Source organism: Eucyclogobius newberryi, unplaced genomic scaffold (genome assembly GCF_026437365.1).
Source record: "Eucyclogobius newberryi isolate DKJ021-1_F unplaced genomic scaffold, fEucNew1.0.hap1 SCAF_13, whole genome shotgun sequence".
NCBI classification, from domain to species: Eukaryota; Metazoa; Chordata; class Actinopteri; order Gobiiformes; family Gobiidae; genus Eucyclogobius; species Eucyclogobius newberryi.
The window spans coordinates 8,227,442-8,244,309 of record NW_027315757.1 but is presented as its reverse complement, the minus strand read 5'-3'; the positions used below and the strand labels follow the sequence as shown (position 1 = coordinate 8,244,309).

Here is a 16,868-nt window from a genome sequence, read left to right as displayed (position 1 = left end):
TTGTTTAAAAAAAGAAAAAAAAATGGTGGCAATGTCAAATGTTGCATTTCGAATTTACTTCCACAACATTCTCTTTGTAGAATGTGAAAGTCAACTGAGCATCATTTTTTGGTGCAATATATTTGTGTAATTATGCATGTATTATTTAAAGAGGATTTGTTTAAACTTTCATTTGAAGTCAAGATGTACATGAATTGACTGATTCAAGGAAATACACAATGCTTTGCTACGACCACGTGACAAATGAATGGCAGCGAGCCCTTTGTCATTAAATTAAGCCGTAAATAACAATACATCTTAAAATCTGATGAAACATTAGCGACCCTCACCTGGTCCGAGTGTGCTTTTAAAGGGTTCAGATTGAGTCAATTGTGTCCTAAACCTGCAAAATCTGTACATTTGATTCTAATGTCATCAAAAAGTGTTTCTGGAGATGTTTGTGTCAAATACACTTTATTATAAAACCCTGTACATAAAACGTTTACTGATATCGACAATTTAAACTATGTGATATTGATAAAATAGTAAAAAATTTACAAATCAAATGTGAAGCTGTTGTAGAATTATATACAAAAACAGCATTTTTGAAAAGGATTTGTGAATATTTCTCGTTAAACTAATCCCTCTCGCTTAATTAAGAGATAAACAATTATTAGAATCACCAAAATAAAAGGTTTTGAATCGTTATGAGTCCATGGTAAATTAATTCCCTAAATAAAAACCACACATAATGCAGAAATACAAAAATGGCCTGGTTAGAGTTTTGTCAATCGAGTAAAATCCTGTCTTTTTCATAAATGATCAAGTTTGATAAAGTGTGATAATTGCTGCCGACACTCTTAGTTTGGTGATGCATGCTGGGATTGTGTGACGGACATGTGCAGGAGCTCTGTCGCTTTAAAGGGCACATATGCTCGATTGAATTTTGGGCTGTGGCTGTTTAAAAAAAAACATGGCAGACCTCTCCGCAGTCGGCCGTAAATGATTCACTTCCGACCACCGTAAATTGTGGCCACAGTCGCCTCGGGGCTAACTGACGACTGTCTGGCTGGACGACTTTCAAAACAGCACCACGCACTGGTCAGAGCTGGGACTGAACCGCCAACTGTCCGGCTGTAGGGCAACTGCTGTACCGTCCGAACCCGAGTGGTCATTCAAAACTCACATTTAATTCTTTATTTCTTATTTGGTGCGACGATGAGGCTGTTTGTGTGACCCTGAAGCCTGCATCCATTTCTGCTCTCCCCTCTCCTCACCCCACCCAATTAGGCCTAATGGAGCCGCGGCCTAATGACGAGCACCCAAGGGAACAAACACATTTAGACCGGCCCCCAGCACCGAGCGCAGTCTGCCACGTTGTAGAGGACGAGTGCGCCGCGGGGAAGGGAATATACCGCTGCACAAATGTTACAAATGATTAAGAGAGAAACGCGGTCAGGCATTTGTCGTGGCGTCATTGTTGTTTGGTTTAATGGATGTCGTGACTCGTGTTTCATTTTGATCTCGTGTTTTTTGTCTTGTGTTTTGATAAATGATTAGAAAAAAAAAAAATTTAATCAAAGTATTTTTTTGTATTAGTATTATTAGTATTAGTTTTTGTGAAAATAGGAGGGAAGCAAATTGGTAACTTGACTTATATATATATATAAGTAATCAAGTACTTTTTCAAATCAGTTGCCCGAAAATAAATTTTAAAAAATGGTAAAAAAAACTATCCTTTTAGTGCACTTTCCATGCATTTAGAACATTTGTCATTTCTGTGCTGAATTTAAATATATTTATGTCATATTATTGCATAGTCTTTCATAACATGAAGTATTGTATAAATGGATTTGTGAAGTGCACAGTAGTTTGTACTTACACATAATATACTGTATAACACTGACTTATAGCATGCTTCTCCTAATAATGTTGAAAAAACACTATTTAATAATGTATTCGTGAAACGTATGTGTAGATTTATTGTACTTTAGGTTAAGGCATTTCAAGCAATATTGGTTGTCATAGATTTGTAATATATTAAATTAAAGTGTATTAAAAGCTCCTTCTTTCAAATATACATTTTCAATAGTAAAAACATGAAAAGTATGTTCTACTTTTTAGTCTTTTATCACAACATAGTAGAAAAAGCTTCAGTTGTAGTCATCTGGACTCAGTTTGAACTACAACTGAAGCTTTTTCTACTATGGAACACGCCTGGACGAATGAGGGATTACACCGACTTTTATCACAACGTAATTAAACTACTGAACTCTGACTTTAATAAGCATAATGCCAATTATATGCACTTTCTATTGTCATTTTTTAAATATTTCTTCTTAACAATTCATTTTTATTGTGTTTTGCTGTTGTTGCTCTTCCAAGACAAATTTCCCACAGGGGACAATAAAGTTTATCTCTTATCTTCCTTTTCAGTCCAGTTAAAAAATAAGTAGAAAACGATAATAGTGAGGTAGAAAGTACAGATACTGGCAAGTAAAAACATGAAAAAATACTTTCTATTTTTCAGTACATTTAAAAAAAAAAATGTAATTGGGTCAAAAGTCCAGATATTGGCTCTCAAATGCAGTAAAGCAAAAAGTACCACTGCAAAATGAACTTGAGTAAAGTACAGATACCTTCACATTTTACTTTAGTACTGTGTTACTTCCCTCCGCTTCTCCCTCCTCGTGGCCCCCAGTCGTTCCTGTTTCTAGTCTAAAATCTCGGTTGAGACCCCGACACATTAACCTACCGTTGTGTTGTTATTCACCGTCGAACAATTTGAAATAATAATTAAAGTCATATCCCACAGACCCGAGCGTTTTATCAGCTCTCCTCCGCCTCTTTAGTCCAATCAGCTGTCATTACGCTCCGCTAATCACGTCTCCTTATGTCATCGCGGCGGGACGGGCTCAACCGCAGGGGTGTGAGGTCATCATTAATCGACAGGGGACTACCTTCTTTGTCGTCAATTAAAACTGCGCTAACTGTGTAAAGGGAGACAAGGTTTTGATCCCTCTTAGATTCTTATGACAGTTTTATTTATTTTTTCGTGGACATGGGGTGTTGTACTAATCTTTGACACCTGTAAGTTCAGTTCAAGTTGAAATGGGAGATGAGAAACGGCTAAGAGTGCGATTGGTAAGTGCCACTTCACGAAATCAGTTGGAATGGTTCAATCAAAAGGCCGTGACGACCTAAATTATTGCTGATTTTATTTGATTACAGAGACAAAACTCTTTCTGGTGATTTGAAAGCTCCACAGTGTGAAAATGAACAACACACAGAATATCACTAGAAACATCAGCTAAACTTTCTCTTGCTGAATTGGATCAAATGATTATGGGCAGATCTTTGTACAATAATCATGACCTCACAGATGTACAGATTTAAAATGACTGTTCCAAGTCTTATCGTTATTGCCTTTAAACTTGCTCATGTATATATTTTTTATGTTTGCATCATGTTTTATAACTTAAATGAATGTATCTACTGAAAACCTCACATGACGTTATATCAGTCAGGCGTTCCATCATCAGATTTGTGTTAGAAATCCATCTACTGGCAGCAGATAGAATTATGATTGCGAAATAAACAAAATCTAGCTTTCCCCCAACATGCTAATGTAAGCATGCAGTTCACTAGCAAGGACCACGCCACAACAATGAAATACGAAAGAATGTTTATTGATAATAGTGATGATGGGTCGATGATGGATCGATAATGGACGGTGGGGTCGAGAGAACAGAGACAACAAGAGATGCTGGGATTGGCCTGTGCATATATATGCCTTCTGGGTAATTAGAGGCGTGGTTAAAGAGTGGAGGTGTGGTTGCTGGGGAAGTAAGAGGTTGAGGCCTGGTCCTGCTCCCGAACCCGAATAACAAATAACCTCGTCAACTACACTTAAAATGAACATGATTTGACCTGAGGCGACGATTTATGGACTTAAAACAGCCCACGAGGCCTTTGCATCGCCACCTATGGAGTCACAAGACTGGGACATTTGAAACAGAGGGATTTAGTGAGGCTCAATGAATGAAGCTAAATACAACTTCAGGTTTGTTTTTGATGAGGGAACAATGTTAAAACATGAAAAGCTCAGAGCTGTTGACTCTGTTAAAACATTCTCCAATCTGCACCTTAAGGTTGTTGTTTTATTATTTTATTTAATCCCCTTAAATCTGTATATTTTTTATGGGACACTGTAACTGCAAAGGTCATTCTCTTAAAACGCATTTTTTCTCCGCAGAGACATAAATATCAGCTCTTAAAGTAGCATCTACACCGACCAAACATGACTTTAATGGCAATAAACGGCTTTATTCAACAGGACAGTGTAGTGTGAAATGGGTTGGGAATGGGTTTCGAACTCACACACCGCCATTCTTTTCCCATTTTCTGTCCGTCTCCTCCAGGCATGCGTATCCTAGTGAACCTCCTCCTGGACACGCTCCCCATGCTGGGCAATGTCCTCCTCCTCTGCTTCTTCGTCTTCTTCATCTTCGGCATCATCGGCGTGCAGCTGTGGGCGGGGCTGCTGAGGAACCGCTGCTTCGCCGAGGAGAACTTCACCCTGTGAGTAAAAGCCCACGTGACACCTCATTCTCTGATTAGAAGACAGGAGGGGTCTCGTACTGTCGGAAATCCAAACCAGATATTTTGTCTAATTCCGTGACTCAAAATATGATTGCGCTCCAGCTGCATGCATCCATATTCATGTCTTTGTACGGCGCCGTCACCTTCTGTGCTGGGGCAAATTCAATAGAGTTGTCATTTCAAATAACAGGGCAAAACAAGGACAAACTTTTGAAAAATCCCTTAATATGTTTTTTTTTATTTTTTCTTTTAAGGCTAATACACTGTAAATAAATTAATTAAAAAATAAAACCTAAACATTGAGATGGACAGTATTTTTCTTCTATATTTTCAAATTGGCCATTTTGTGTGTAAAAATGCCCAAATATTTGATTTTCCTGGACATAGAGCTTAGAGCCAATAATTAAATGTATGTGTTTGATATGAAAATGTTTGTATATTTTTATATCTAGACAAATATATTATAGAATACAAATTTTGCCTATTTTTTTGGTCATGGTGACAAGAAAATTGCCTTTTTGAATTTAATGTAACACCCCATATACGTAAACCTAAGGGTGTTGATTTAGTGAAGCTTGAATGTAAAGAGAACAAGATTACATACAAACATGTTTTTACTGTACTACACTGAACACATTTGGTTAAAAAAAAGGTGACATATTGCATTATATCATTGTCGCATGCAAAGTAAAATCATAATTGTATATGTATTATATATTGTGTATCAATAGGTGAGAGACCCTGTGATTCCTGGTCCTAATGTGAACTTTGAAGCCTTCTTTGCCTGTTAATTGATCAAGGAGTGATTATAAGAGCCACTGAAGTGATTATGCTCATGCTCAGAGCACTTGTGCTGGTGTGTAATGAGACAGGTTGGATAAGAGAAGCTTGAGAGCTCTTACAGGGCTGATGTTAGCGAGAGGAGATTGTGGTCAAGTGGCTGCCAAATAACTGGAGGATTCCCCTGACTCCTTTCATGAGTTTCTTTTTTATGGGGCCCAGTACAATATCGTTGGGGTCCACTGGTTTGACAAAATATATCAGGACATTTGTAATTGTACCGATGAACATGCAGTTACATTTCATGGGAGAATCATGCTTATTTCTTGTATATCAGGGCTCGGGACTTTGTCTGTATTTTTATTATCTTTAATGTTTTATAGCATATTTCTATTATTTTGTTCTTACACTGTAGAACACTGTAATATCCCCCATTGTGGGACAAATACAGGTTATCTTATATAAGAAACCTGTTCTTGTTTGAAGCGAATTATACCTAAATTAATGTCTTGATGTTTAAATAGCCAGCTGATGAGCAAAAGGTATTTGTTAAACAGATCTGAAATCATATTAAATCATAAAAAGAAAGTTTATTCCCCTCAATGCCCTCTCTTATTATTCATATGTTGCCTTGGGGCATCTCAGAATTGCTAATTTAACTAACAGAAAGTTCATAGTAATCCCTGGACGAATGAGGGATTACACCGACATAACAGAAAGTTCGAAAATCCAATAATGAAACAGTCATCGGTCAATAATAGAGAAGCAGCTGAAACAATGTTTATAGGTATTTAACAAATTGAGAGCTGTCCCAGAGCAAATCTACTTGATTAGTCTTTCTAATGATGTTACCGAACGGCAGCATATAACGTTTAAACAGAAATGGACCAAGTATTGAACCCTGTGGCACGCCATAGGTTACTCATTTGTCTCATTTGGCCATGTGCCGAAAATAAAAAGGATTGTAAGATTATCTATCTATCTCTCAATCTATCTATCTCTATCTATCTCTATCTATCAGGAATTAATCAATATAATTGCAAGCCGCTGCTTTAAAACAAGGTAAGGAGTTCTGGTTCACACAAACTAGTACCTATCTGATCAAATTATAATTGTATTAATATTAAACCCTTATAAAATCATAATTGAATCCCCCTAGTGTTTTGAGGGCCCCGTTGCATTTACCTAATCCCCCCGTGGCTCGATACGCCCCTGCTCGTTCGCACTCGGCCCGCTCTCGGTCGGCTGTGCGCGCTCAAATCATGGAGCTCCTGTCACCTGCCGCGCCTGCTTCCTCAGCTCTGTCATGTGCATGTGCAGGTGTGCTCCCAGCGTGGTGCCAGGGTGAGCGCTGAGGTGCCAAGTCACCAGCAGGGGGCGCTCATTCATGCTTCAGCTCCCCCACAGGGCGCTTTCTCTTGCCTCTGATTTGAACCTTTGTTCCGGGATCCTCTCTCCAGCTGGGCGTCGTGTTACTGCCAGGCCTCACACTCGCAGCACACACAGCTCATGATGTGTGACGTGTTACTCCTGTGTGTGAGGATATAGAAAAACAACATTAGAATCAAAACGACAACAAATGTAATAGTCTAATTGCAGTTTTTGAGGTGACGTAACCAACCAGCTAAATGTCCCGAAATTTCCCGTGGTATTAAATTTAAGTAAACAGATATTCAAACATTGTTAAAGGGTGTCTAAAGAAATGTATGTATAATTTGTGTTGTCCTATAAAAAAATCACCAATTTAGTGACACAAATGACAATAGCGGGAGTGACATTCAAAAAAGAAAATGGCTATAGCTATTACAGAGTCACACGCTGTACATTAAAGAAGAACAAATGTGATTTATGTATTAAAAATGAATAATGCCACCCCTCCACAAAGATTCCAAAATGTGTAAAAGTTCCAATATTGAAGAGTAAGCGCTCTGTTCTTGCTCAGTTCGTAAGAATGTAACTGTTGATAATGTCAGAGTAATCTATGATAAGGACGATTTTGAGGAATGGTAATGAAAAATAAATATAAATGTAAATATAAATATTCTATATTATTAGAAAAGTAATATTTTTATGATTGAATCTTGTGAAAAAAAGCAGAGAGCAATAAGAAAGTGTGTTCTTTATGGTTTACCTGCAATTTACACATCCTTCACCTACAGGGAGGCCCAAAAACACACATTTGCAATATTATATGAATTGCTCAAATATAATTCAAATTGGTTTGAAATAATGGAATATAACAACATAATTATTGTCCAAACCAGGGGTCACCAACCTGGTGCCCATGGGCTCCCAGGCGCCCTTTGAGCCTCTCTCAGTCGCCTGCATGGACCTCTTCTAAATATAGAACAATTCATCCAACAAAGCTTAGTGTTTCGCCAAAAACTCCACTTGTCCTATTCATTTGAGAGCTGGGCATGTAGAGATGGCAACGGATGAGATAACCATCATTATGTCTCATTATTAAGTTTTCAAAATACACCCAGTAATCACATAGTTAAAGACGGCAAACCTGAAGTGACGCATCTTTAAGTATCGCTCAGGGACAGCGCTGGATCTGCACCGTGTTTGGATCACGACAGGAATGTTTTAATTTGAAGTCGAGCAAAAAGGTCTGGAATAGACTGTGACAGAGAGAAGAGGAGGAGCTGGCAGGGCAGGACAGACACAGGACCACGATCAGACCAGGACCAACCCAGAACTAAACCAGGTCTAACTCAAGCAGGGGTTTTACATCAGGACCACGATCAGACCAGGACCAACACGGGACTGAAATGAAAAGTGAACCATAGCCACAGGAGGAGGAACTGTTACTTGGGAAAGGTTCAATTTCAATGTAGACTCTTTTCTTGGATTTGCTTTGCACATTTTGCATGTGTTTTGACAATTACATTATTTTATGACACAAATTAGAACCCACCGATGAACCCACCCATGAACCCACCCATGAACCCACCCATGAACCCACCCATGAACCCACCCATGAACCCACCCATGATCCCACCCATGAACCCACCCATGATCCCACCCATGAACCCACCCATGATGCCACCCATGATCCCACCCATGAACCCACCCATGAACCCACCCATGAACCCACCCATGAACCCACCCATGAACCCACCCATGATCCCACCCATGAACCCACCCATGATCCCACCCATGAACCCACCCATGATGCCACCCATGATGCCACCCATGAACCCACCCATGAACCCACCCATGATCCCACCCATGATCCGACCCATGATCCCACTCATGAACCCACCCATGATCCCACCCATGAACCCACCCATGATCCCACCCATGATCCCACCCATGAACCCACCCATGATCCCACCCATGATCCCACCCATGAACCCACCCATGATCCCACCCATGAACCCACCCATGAGCCCACCCATGAACCCACCCATGAACCCACCCATGATGCCACCCATGAACCCACCCATGAACCCACCCATGAACCCACCCATGATCCCACTCATGAATCCACCCATGATCCCACCCATGATCCCACCCATGATCCCACCCATGATGCCACCCATGATGCCACCCATGAACCCACCCATGATCACACCCATGAACCCACCCATGATCCCACCCATGAACCCACCCATGATCCCACCCATGAACCCACCCATGATCACACCCATGAACCCACCCATGATGCCACCCATGAACCCACCCATGAACCCACCCATGATCCCACTCATGAATCCACCCATGATCCCACCCATGATCCCACCCATGATGCCACCCATGATCCCACCCATGATCCCACCCATGATCCCACCAATGAACCCACCCTTGAACCCACCCATGATCCCACCCATGATGCCACCCATGTTCCACCCATGATGCCACCCATGAACCCACCCATGATGCCACCCATGATCCCACCCATGATGCCACCCATGAACCCACCCATGATCCCACCCATGAACCCACCCATGATCCCACCCATGATCCCACCCATGATCCCACCCATGAACCCACCCATGATGCCACCCATGATCCCACCCATGAACCCACCCATGATCCCACTCATGAACCCACCCATGATCCCTCCAATGAACCCACCCATGATCCCACCAATGATCCCACCCATGATCCCACCAATGAACCCACCCTTGAACCCACCCATGATCCCACCCATGATCCCACCCATGATCCCACCCATGATCCCACCCATGATCCCACCAATGAACCCACCCATGATCCCACCAATGATCCCACCAATGAACCCACCCATGATCCCACCAATGAACCCACCCTTGAACCCACCCATGATCCCACCCATGATCCCACCAATGAACCCACCCATGATCCCACCCATGATCCCACCAATGAACCCACCCATGATCCCACCAATGAACCCACCCATGATCCCACCAATGATCCCACCATTGAACCCACCCATGATCCCACCAATGAACCCACCCTTGAACCCACCCATGATCCCACCCATGATCTCACCCATGAACCCACCCATGAACCCACCCATGAACCCACTCATGATCCCACCCATGATCCCACCAAAGAACCGTCCTTAGCACCCCTTCAAAATATATTTGAAGTCATAAATTACTGGAATTCTTAATAGTTAAAATCCTCTAATGTTCCCTCCTTGAAAAACACCTTGTGAAAATTATTTTTGAGTATTTTTGAAGTTATTGATTCCTACCTTGTGGATGAGAGGAGACTTTATTGTAAAGTAACATGATACATAATAATTAAAATGCAATGCAATAATAAACACTCTATGGCTACAGAGACCAAAAAATGAATAAAAATGAAAATGAATTCCAATTGGATTCCATCAATAAATGATGCAATTCAACATTTATAACGTCTCTACTGCACTAATATATATATATATATATATATATATATATATATATATATATATATATATATATATATATATATATATATATTTTTTTTTTTTTTTTTTTTTTTTTTTTTTTTTTACAGACAGCAAATTGAACAAATTAATTTGTATTAAGTTTGAAATAACTGGAAATCCTGTATCACACTTATGCAAAATCTGGTGGTTAAATCTAATCATAAAAAATCCAGGTGGATTGGGACTAAACTGTGTTCCTCAGGGACTAAAATCTATTCATTAGAGGCTCGGATAGGCCCTAAATCTGTTAAAAATGTACAAGTATTTTTAAATGACCAACTTCCTGTGGTAATCATGAGTTCAAAAAGCTCACTGTTAGAAAGCAGAAGGCCCCCAAGGAGGCCCCCAAGTGAATTTTCCTAACATAATCCACCACTACTGAATGGCAGATTAGGCTGAATTAGGTTGGGTTCAGCTCCACACATTTTTCACTGAAAAGCAGTGACTTCAAATGTGATCTACCAAATGGTGGAGAAAACTCTTCATCTTGGTTAAAATAGTAACATTCAAGTGCATCAATACACTCACTCATCCCATCAGTCATTCAGTGAAACCACTTAAACTCCTAAACACTTCCTATCCTTACAAAATGTGATTTTCTTGTTTCAAACTATATTATTTGTCCATGGAGATATTTTGACAATTTTCTACAATTCAGTTTAGTATTAGAAAAAACACAGACACTAAGTAAATCACTAAATCAAAATGTCCTAAACTATTGACTTCAATTGACTAAATCTGAGCTAAAAGTCACTACAGCCTGCGCTCACGTGACATTTACTGCCTGTCCGCTCTGAGAGTACAGACTGACTGGGGGAAGTGAGCCTTTGCTGCTCCCTCAGACTGAAGGTTTTGTGAACTAGTTTCACTGATGATTATTAGAAGACAAAGAGTGAGAAATATTTGACTGATTGTGCTTTCAAATGTAGTTTCTTAAAAGTTAAATTTTTTTTAATGGGTAAATGTTTTTAAATGTGCTGCAACTTTTGATCTCAATGTGCTTTTTTTTTCAGGGTTAAATATAAGGTTATTAATAAATAAATAAGCATGCTGGGGCAAGCGGCTCTCCTAATGGTGTTTCCTCAACTGGTTCATCTGTACTCAGCCACATAGCATGTGTGAGTGCATGAGTATGTGTGTGTGTTTGTGTGTGTATGTGTGAGCGTGCAAGTCTGTGTGTGTCTGTGGTCGGGATCTTTTACTGTGGGTCAGGCGGTTGTGGGGAGGTTGGGCCTGATGAAAATGTACATTTTCCCGTAAATGTACTCAAGAGCATGTTTATAGGACAATAACAATACTGATAATGCTCCATGGTTGTTATAGATTAAAAACACATAGCAGACAAAAGCACAATAGATCTTTAATGTATAATCAATTCCAATACTACACGACCCAAGACTTCCTAGAGTAAACCCATGTCGTTCTCGTCCCACCACAGCTCGGCAGGTCTGACTCTCCCCGCCCCGTACTACCGCCCGGAGGAGGACGACGAGCGGCCCTTCATCTGCTCGCTGGCCTCGGAGAACGGGATAATGTCGTGTACGGACGTACCGGCCCGGAGGGAAGGGGGACGGACCTGCTGCCTGGACAAGGAGGACGCGCTCCACAGGCAGGGGCTGGGGCTGAGTCCGGAGCCCCTGGTCAACGGCAGCGCCGGAGAGGCCCTGGGGCTGTGCATCAACTGGCACCAGTACTACACGCGCTGCCACACCGGAACCACCAACCCGCACAAGGGCGCCATCAACTTTGACAACATCGTGTACGCCTGGATAGTCATTTTTCAAGTAAGACTCATCAGTATTGTTTTGGGTGCAAAGTGAAAAAGTAAGAGTAATTGTAAGAGTAGCATTGGATTTGGAAGTTGGAGTTGACTGACCCTGGCCCTCCCGACTGGTCCATTTTGGAGCATCTTGAAACGCTTCATGGCGTCTCCATGCTCGGGGTCTCCAGGGGTCTGCAACATGAGCAACTAAAGTCCCACAAATATAACAAATGCTTTCTTGATAAATAAAGCGTAAACCATACCTAAATTATACTTTTAATCATGAGGCTAATCTGAATTCTCAAACAGGTGTTTAGTAATTCCTAGTATTGCTGTGAGACGTTGCTAAAGCTAAAGTAAACAAGAACTTATTTCAGGTTTATCCTCAGCTTTTTCTGCATTTATTTCTCCTCTTTGAACCGCTACACCACATTTTAACTTCTCTTGATGTAATGCATTGGGTTTGGCTGGTGTTAAGATGCATTATGCACTGAAAATATAATCATTTCGATTTTGTCTGCGTTCTCTTTTAACCAATCATCTGGCACGAAAGCGTTCCGGGAGACAAAACATTCATAAATCTTGCACCAAATCTGAGTATAGACCACACACATGAGGGGAAAATCAATCATACCTGAAGGAGCGGAGCAAGAATCAAATCCTTTCATTTCGACAACATAACGCTTTTGTCACAGTGGGAAACGGAACCACTATTACTCAAGTAAAAGTACTGTTATACTGTACAATAAATCAATATATTACACATAGATGAATAAAAGTATGGTGTCAGAAAACTACTCTGAAAAGTACAAGCAAAACGAGTAAATGCTGAGACAGTTGAAGGTGTAGCACAGATGAGAAACACAAGTTAATATTGAATGTTGATATGTAATGTATATGTTTATTATTTGTATGATTTATTTCTTAAAATGCCCCACTTGTTGTTGCAGGTGATCACGCTGGAGGGCTGGGTAGAGATCATGTACTATGTGATGGACGCTCACTCCTTCTACAACTTCATCTACTTCATACTACTCATCATTGTAAGTACACTTTTACTACGCCTATTCTACTTCATACTACTCATCATTGTAAGTACACTTTTACTACGCCTATTCTACTTCATACTACTCATCATTGTAAGTACACTTTAACTACGCCTATTCTACTTCATACTACTCATCATTGTAAGTACACTTTAACTACGCCTATTCTACTTCATACTACTCATCATTGTAAGTACACTTTAACTACGCCTATTCTACTTCATACTACTCATCATTGTAAGTACACTTTTACTACGCCTATTCTACTTCATACTACTCATCATTGTAAGTACACTTTCACTACGCCTACTCTACTTCATACTACTCATCATTGTAAGTACACTTTAACTCCTCCTACTCTACTTCATACTACTCATCATTATAAGTACACACACTGCATACACTTTTACTGTCTAGTTACTCTACTGTTCCACAACTTTCTCTTGTCTTGTCAAGCGAAGAAAAAAAAATCAATATTAAACGTTAGACTTTTTTATATACATTGACCTCCTTATGTTGTTTGGACAATGCACAGTTGTGATTCGGTGCCGTAAGTACATTTTAGAAGAATATTTACAGAGTTAAGAGGCTTGTGTGAATCAATAGTTGCAAAAAGAAGTGAGCATAATGGATGTTAGAAGCAGGAGAGCAAAGCAGGATGAATTGGTTTTCCAAAATATGCTCAAATATCTTCTTAAATAGCATTGAAAAGGAATTTGAAAAGAATGACACTGACAGTTTTTTACTTTGAGAAAAATATTGTAAAAATGTAGGTCCAAAAAACATTACTTTTTTAGATTACTTTTCAGGTTGTGGATTAGAATGCCAGCTCCTACAGCTGAATGTCTCTACCCAATACATTAATGTCCCTATTGTTGCCTGGGCAACTGGGTAATATGAATATGAAAATTTGACAACCTGTGTCTTGCTCAAGGACCAAATGGCAGTTGGCAGCAATGCAAGTTGCATTGTGGGCAATCTTCTCCACTAGATACTTATGCCTAGGGCTGGGCGATATGGACAAAAAATAATGAATAATGTATTTTTTTTTTCTCATATTGATCAAGCTTGATTTTTGATTCGATTTTATTGAACAATTTCGTGAACATCAACTATACAGACTTTTAATCTGTTCCATTTGAGGAAAGGTAAGTTTATGTGGAAAACACAACTCATAGACAAGGCAAAGTGCGCCACACAACAGGAAAGAAAATGCATTAAAATTACAAAGATATGACACAAATCACACAAAAAAACTTAAGACATAAAAGAGAAGAGTGCAAAGAGCATTTGACATAAATAATATTCAGATTTCTTTCTCCAAAGTCTGACCTCTGCTCAAACCCACATGATTTTACTGACAGAGAATTGACTGTGGACTCTCATACGAAAGCCTCTCCCGAAGAATTGACTATTTCACATGACTCGACCTCGATCTGTCAATCTTTCCATTAATTGCCCGGCCCTACTTATGCCTCTGTTCCATTAGTCCCTACTTAACGAGTGGCTTTACTCTAGACATGAAACAGCTGATGCTAAGTGTGCTAGCTTTGTTGGCATATTGTTTTTGTATTGTAAAAGTGTGCGGTCTTTTTTCTGCAAGATCGTTGTCTTTGCTCTCTGGGATCACACGAATTTTATACAATTCTCCTCATGTCTGTGGTCTGCACTTTATGTCTCACTGTATTGTGTTTGTTTACAGGTGACACAGCAGAAATATTACACTTTTATTCAAATCTGACGGTCTGTGGATGTCACGTTTAGTCCCTGCTTGGCTCGACTTGGCCCGAGGTGGTGGATATCTGAGTGCGGTGACCAGATTTTCAAAATTAAAAACTGTGATTGCGATGGGGTAATAATAAAATAGTGGAAAGAGCGGGTAATTAAGTACATTTTGATGCATTCACACCTCTTCACGGCTCACTTGTGAGACGGTATATTATCTGCAAGACTTCGATCAGTGAGAACGAGTGCATTTTTTTTGTGTTATGGTTATTCTAAAGCCAAATTGTCTCTATTTTGGCTACGGAATCAACTATAACAACCCCGTTACTGCTGGCAGGTCTCAAAGTGGTCAAAAATGGGGACAGCTGTCTCAAATCATTGGTTTTGGATAACTCTGCTGGGACATGGGACACAAGGCTCAAAACTGGGACTGTCCCGGGGAAATGGGGACGTCTGGTCACCCGAGGTCTGAGGAGTTAGCGCCAGGGCTAAGTCGCTAAGTAGAGCCAAGTAGACACTAATGGGAAAAGGGGCATTCGAAACCAATTTTAAAGTCACTCTGAAACATTCTGCGGGCAAGTTTGATGATGTGTTGCTGAGTATGAATACAGTGAACAGTGTTAGCTAACCCGGTGCTCGCTGCCCAACAGGGAGCCATCAAAAGCAGGGTATTTTCTTTCACTGTCACCTTGTCTCACATTGACGTCCGCACAGCCAGCACTCCTCTGTCTTTGTTGAACTCTGAAGTGTTTGAAAGCGACTATCAGCTCCTCTCTCAGGTGTAAAAGGCAGGTTTGACCCCGTAAACCGTTAAATAATAAGATTCCCGTCCCGTTGTGTCGCTCATGCTGCCAGGGCTGTTTGAGAGGAATACCGAGGTCCAAATAATGTGCCTGATACTTTACGCAAACTTGTACACAAGGCTGTGATTGACTGAATGAATGTGCTTTGGTGATTGTTTAGTCGACTGGAAAGTACAGTGGCTCTCTAGACGCTATGATCTGAGCATGTATCGGACTCAAAAGTTATTAAAACTTGATTCACTTCCTTAATATTCAGATACCTCCCCTTTTTGCTACTGTCTCATACAAACCCTTATGATTGAAATAAAGTCATTAGTGAACAATATTTTGAACTATGACCAATTCATCTATAAGACTGACGTATTGTGTTTTATTATTTTGTGTAGTCTCATACTTAGTTATAATCACATGCATACGTTTTCATCTAAAAAAAAAATAATATTTATTGACATATTGTGATATTTACGGGCCTCATTAATGGTAAAAAATTATCATCAGATCAATTGATTACCAAAATAATCTTCAGTTGCTGCTCAAACTACGTGTATCACACTTTCCACACAAATATTTGAAGAACGAAGGAAGAACAGGGCTGTGGGTGTGGACAGGAAGACATTTTCTGAGCACTAACATGTTGAATACAGGACATGAAACCTCCCTTTAATAATGCAGACGGACTCACAATCACACGTGACACACACATACACACACTTACACTCACACACACTTACACACACACACACACTTACACTCACACACACTTACACACACACACACACACACACACACGTGACACGCACATACACACACTTACACTCACACACACTTACACACACACACACACTTACACTCACACACACTTACACACACACACACACACACACACACGTGACACGCACATACACACACGCACGCACACACACACACACACACTTACACACACACACACACACACACACACACACACACACGTTACACGCACATACACACACGCACGCACACACACACACACACACACTTACACTCACACACACACACACACACACACACTTACACTCACACACACACACACACACACACACTTACACTCACACACACACACACACACACACACTTACACTCACACACACACACACACACACACACACTTACACTCACACACACACACACACACACACACACACACTTACACTCACACACACTCACACACACACACACTCACACTCACACTCACACACACACACACACTCACACTCACACTC

At 40.4% G+C, this 16,868-nt stretch overlaps 1 protein-coding gene across 4 annotated transcripts in view; it reads left to right on the top strand.

Moving 5' to 3' along the window:
- Positions 1–16,868, top strand: part of cacna1ia (calcium voltage-gated channel subunit alpha1 Ia) — a 156,418-nt gene that overhangs the window by 22,611 nt on the left and 116,939 nt on the right. For all 4 annotated transcript variants that reach the window (XM_072442471.1, XM_072442470.1, XM_072442469.1 and 1 more), the window contains exons 4-6: positions 4,401–4,560; positions 11,709–12,054; positions 12,983–13,075. In XM_072442471.1, coding sequence (XP_072298572.1) covers positions 4,401–4,560; positions 11,709–12,054; positions 12,983–13,075 — 599 coding nt within the window. The remainder of the gene's footprint in view (positions 1–4,400; positions 4,561–11,708; positions 12,055–12,982; positions 13,076–16,868) is intronic.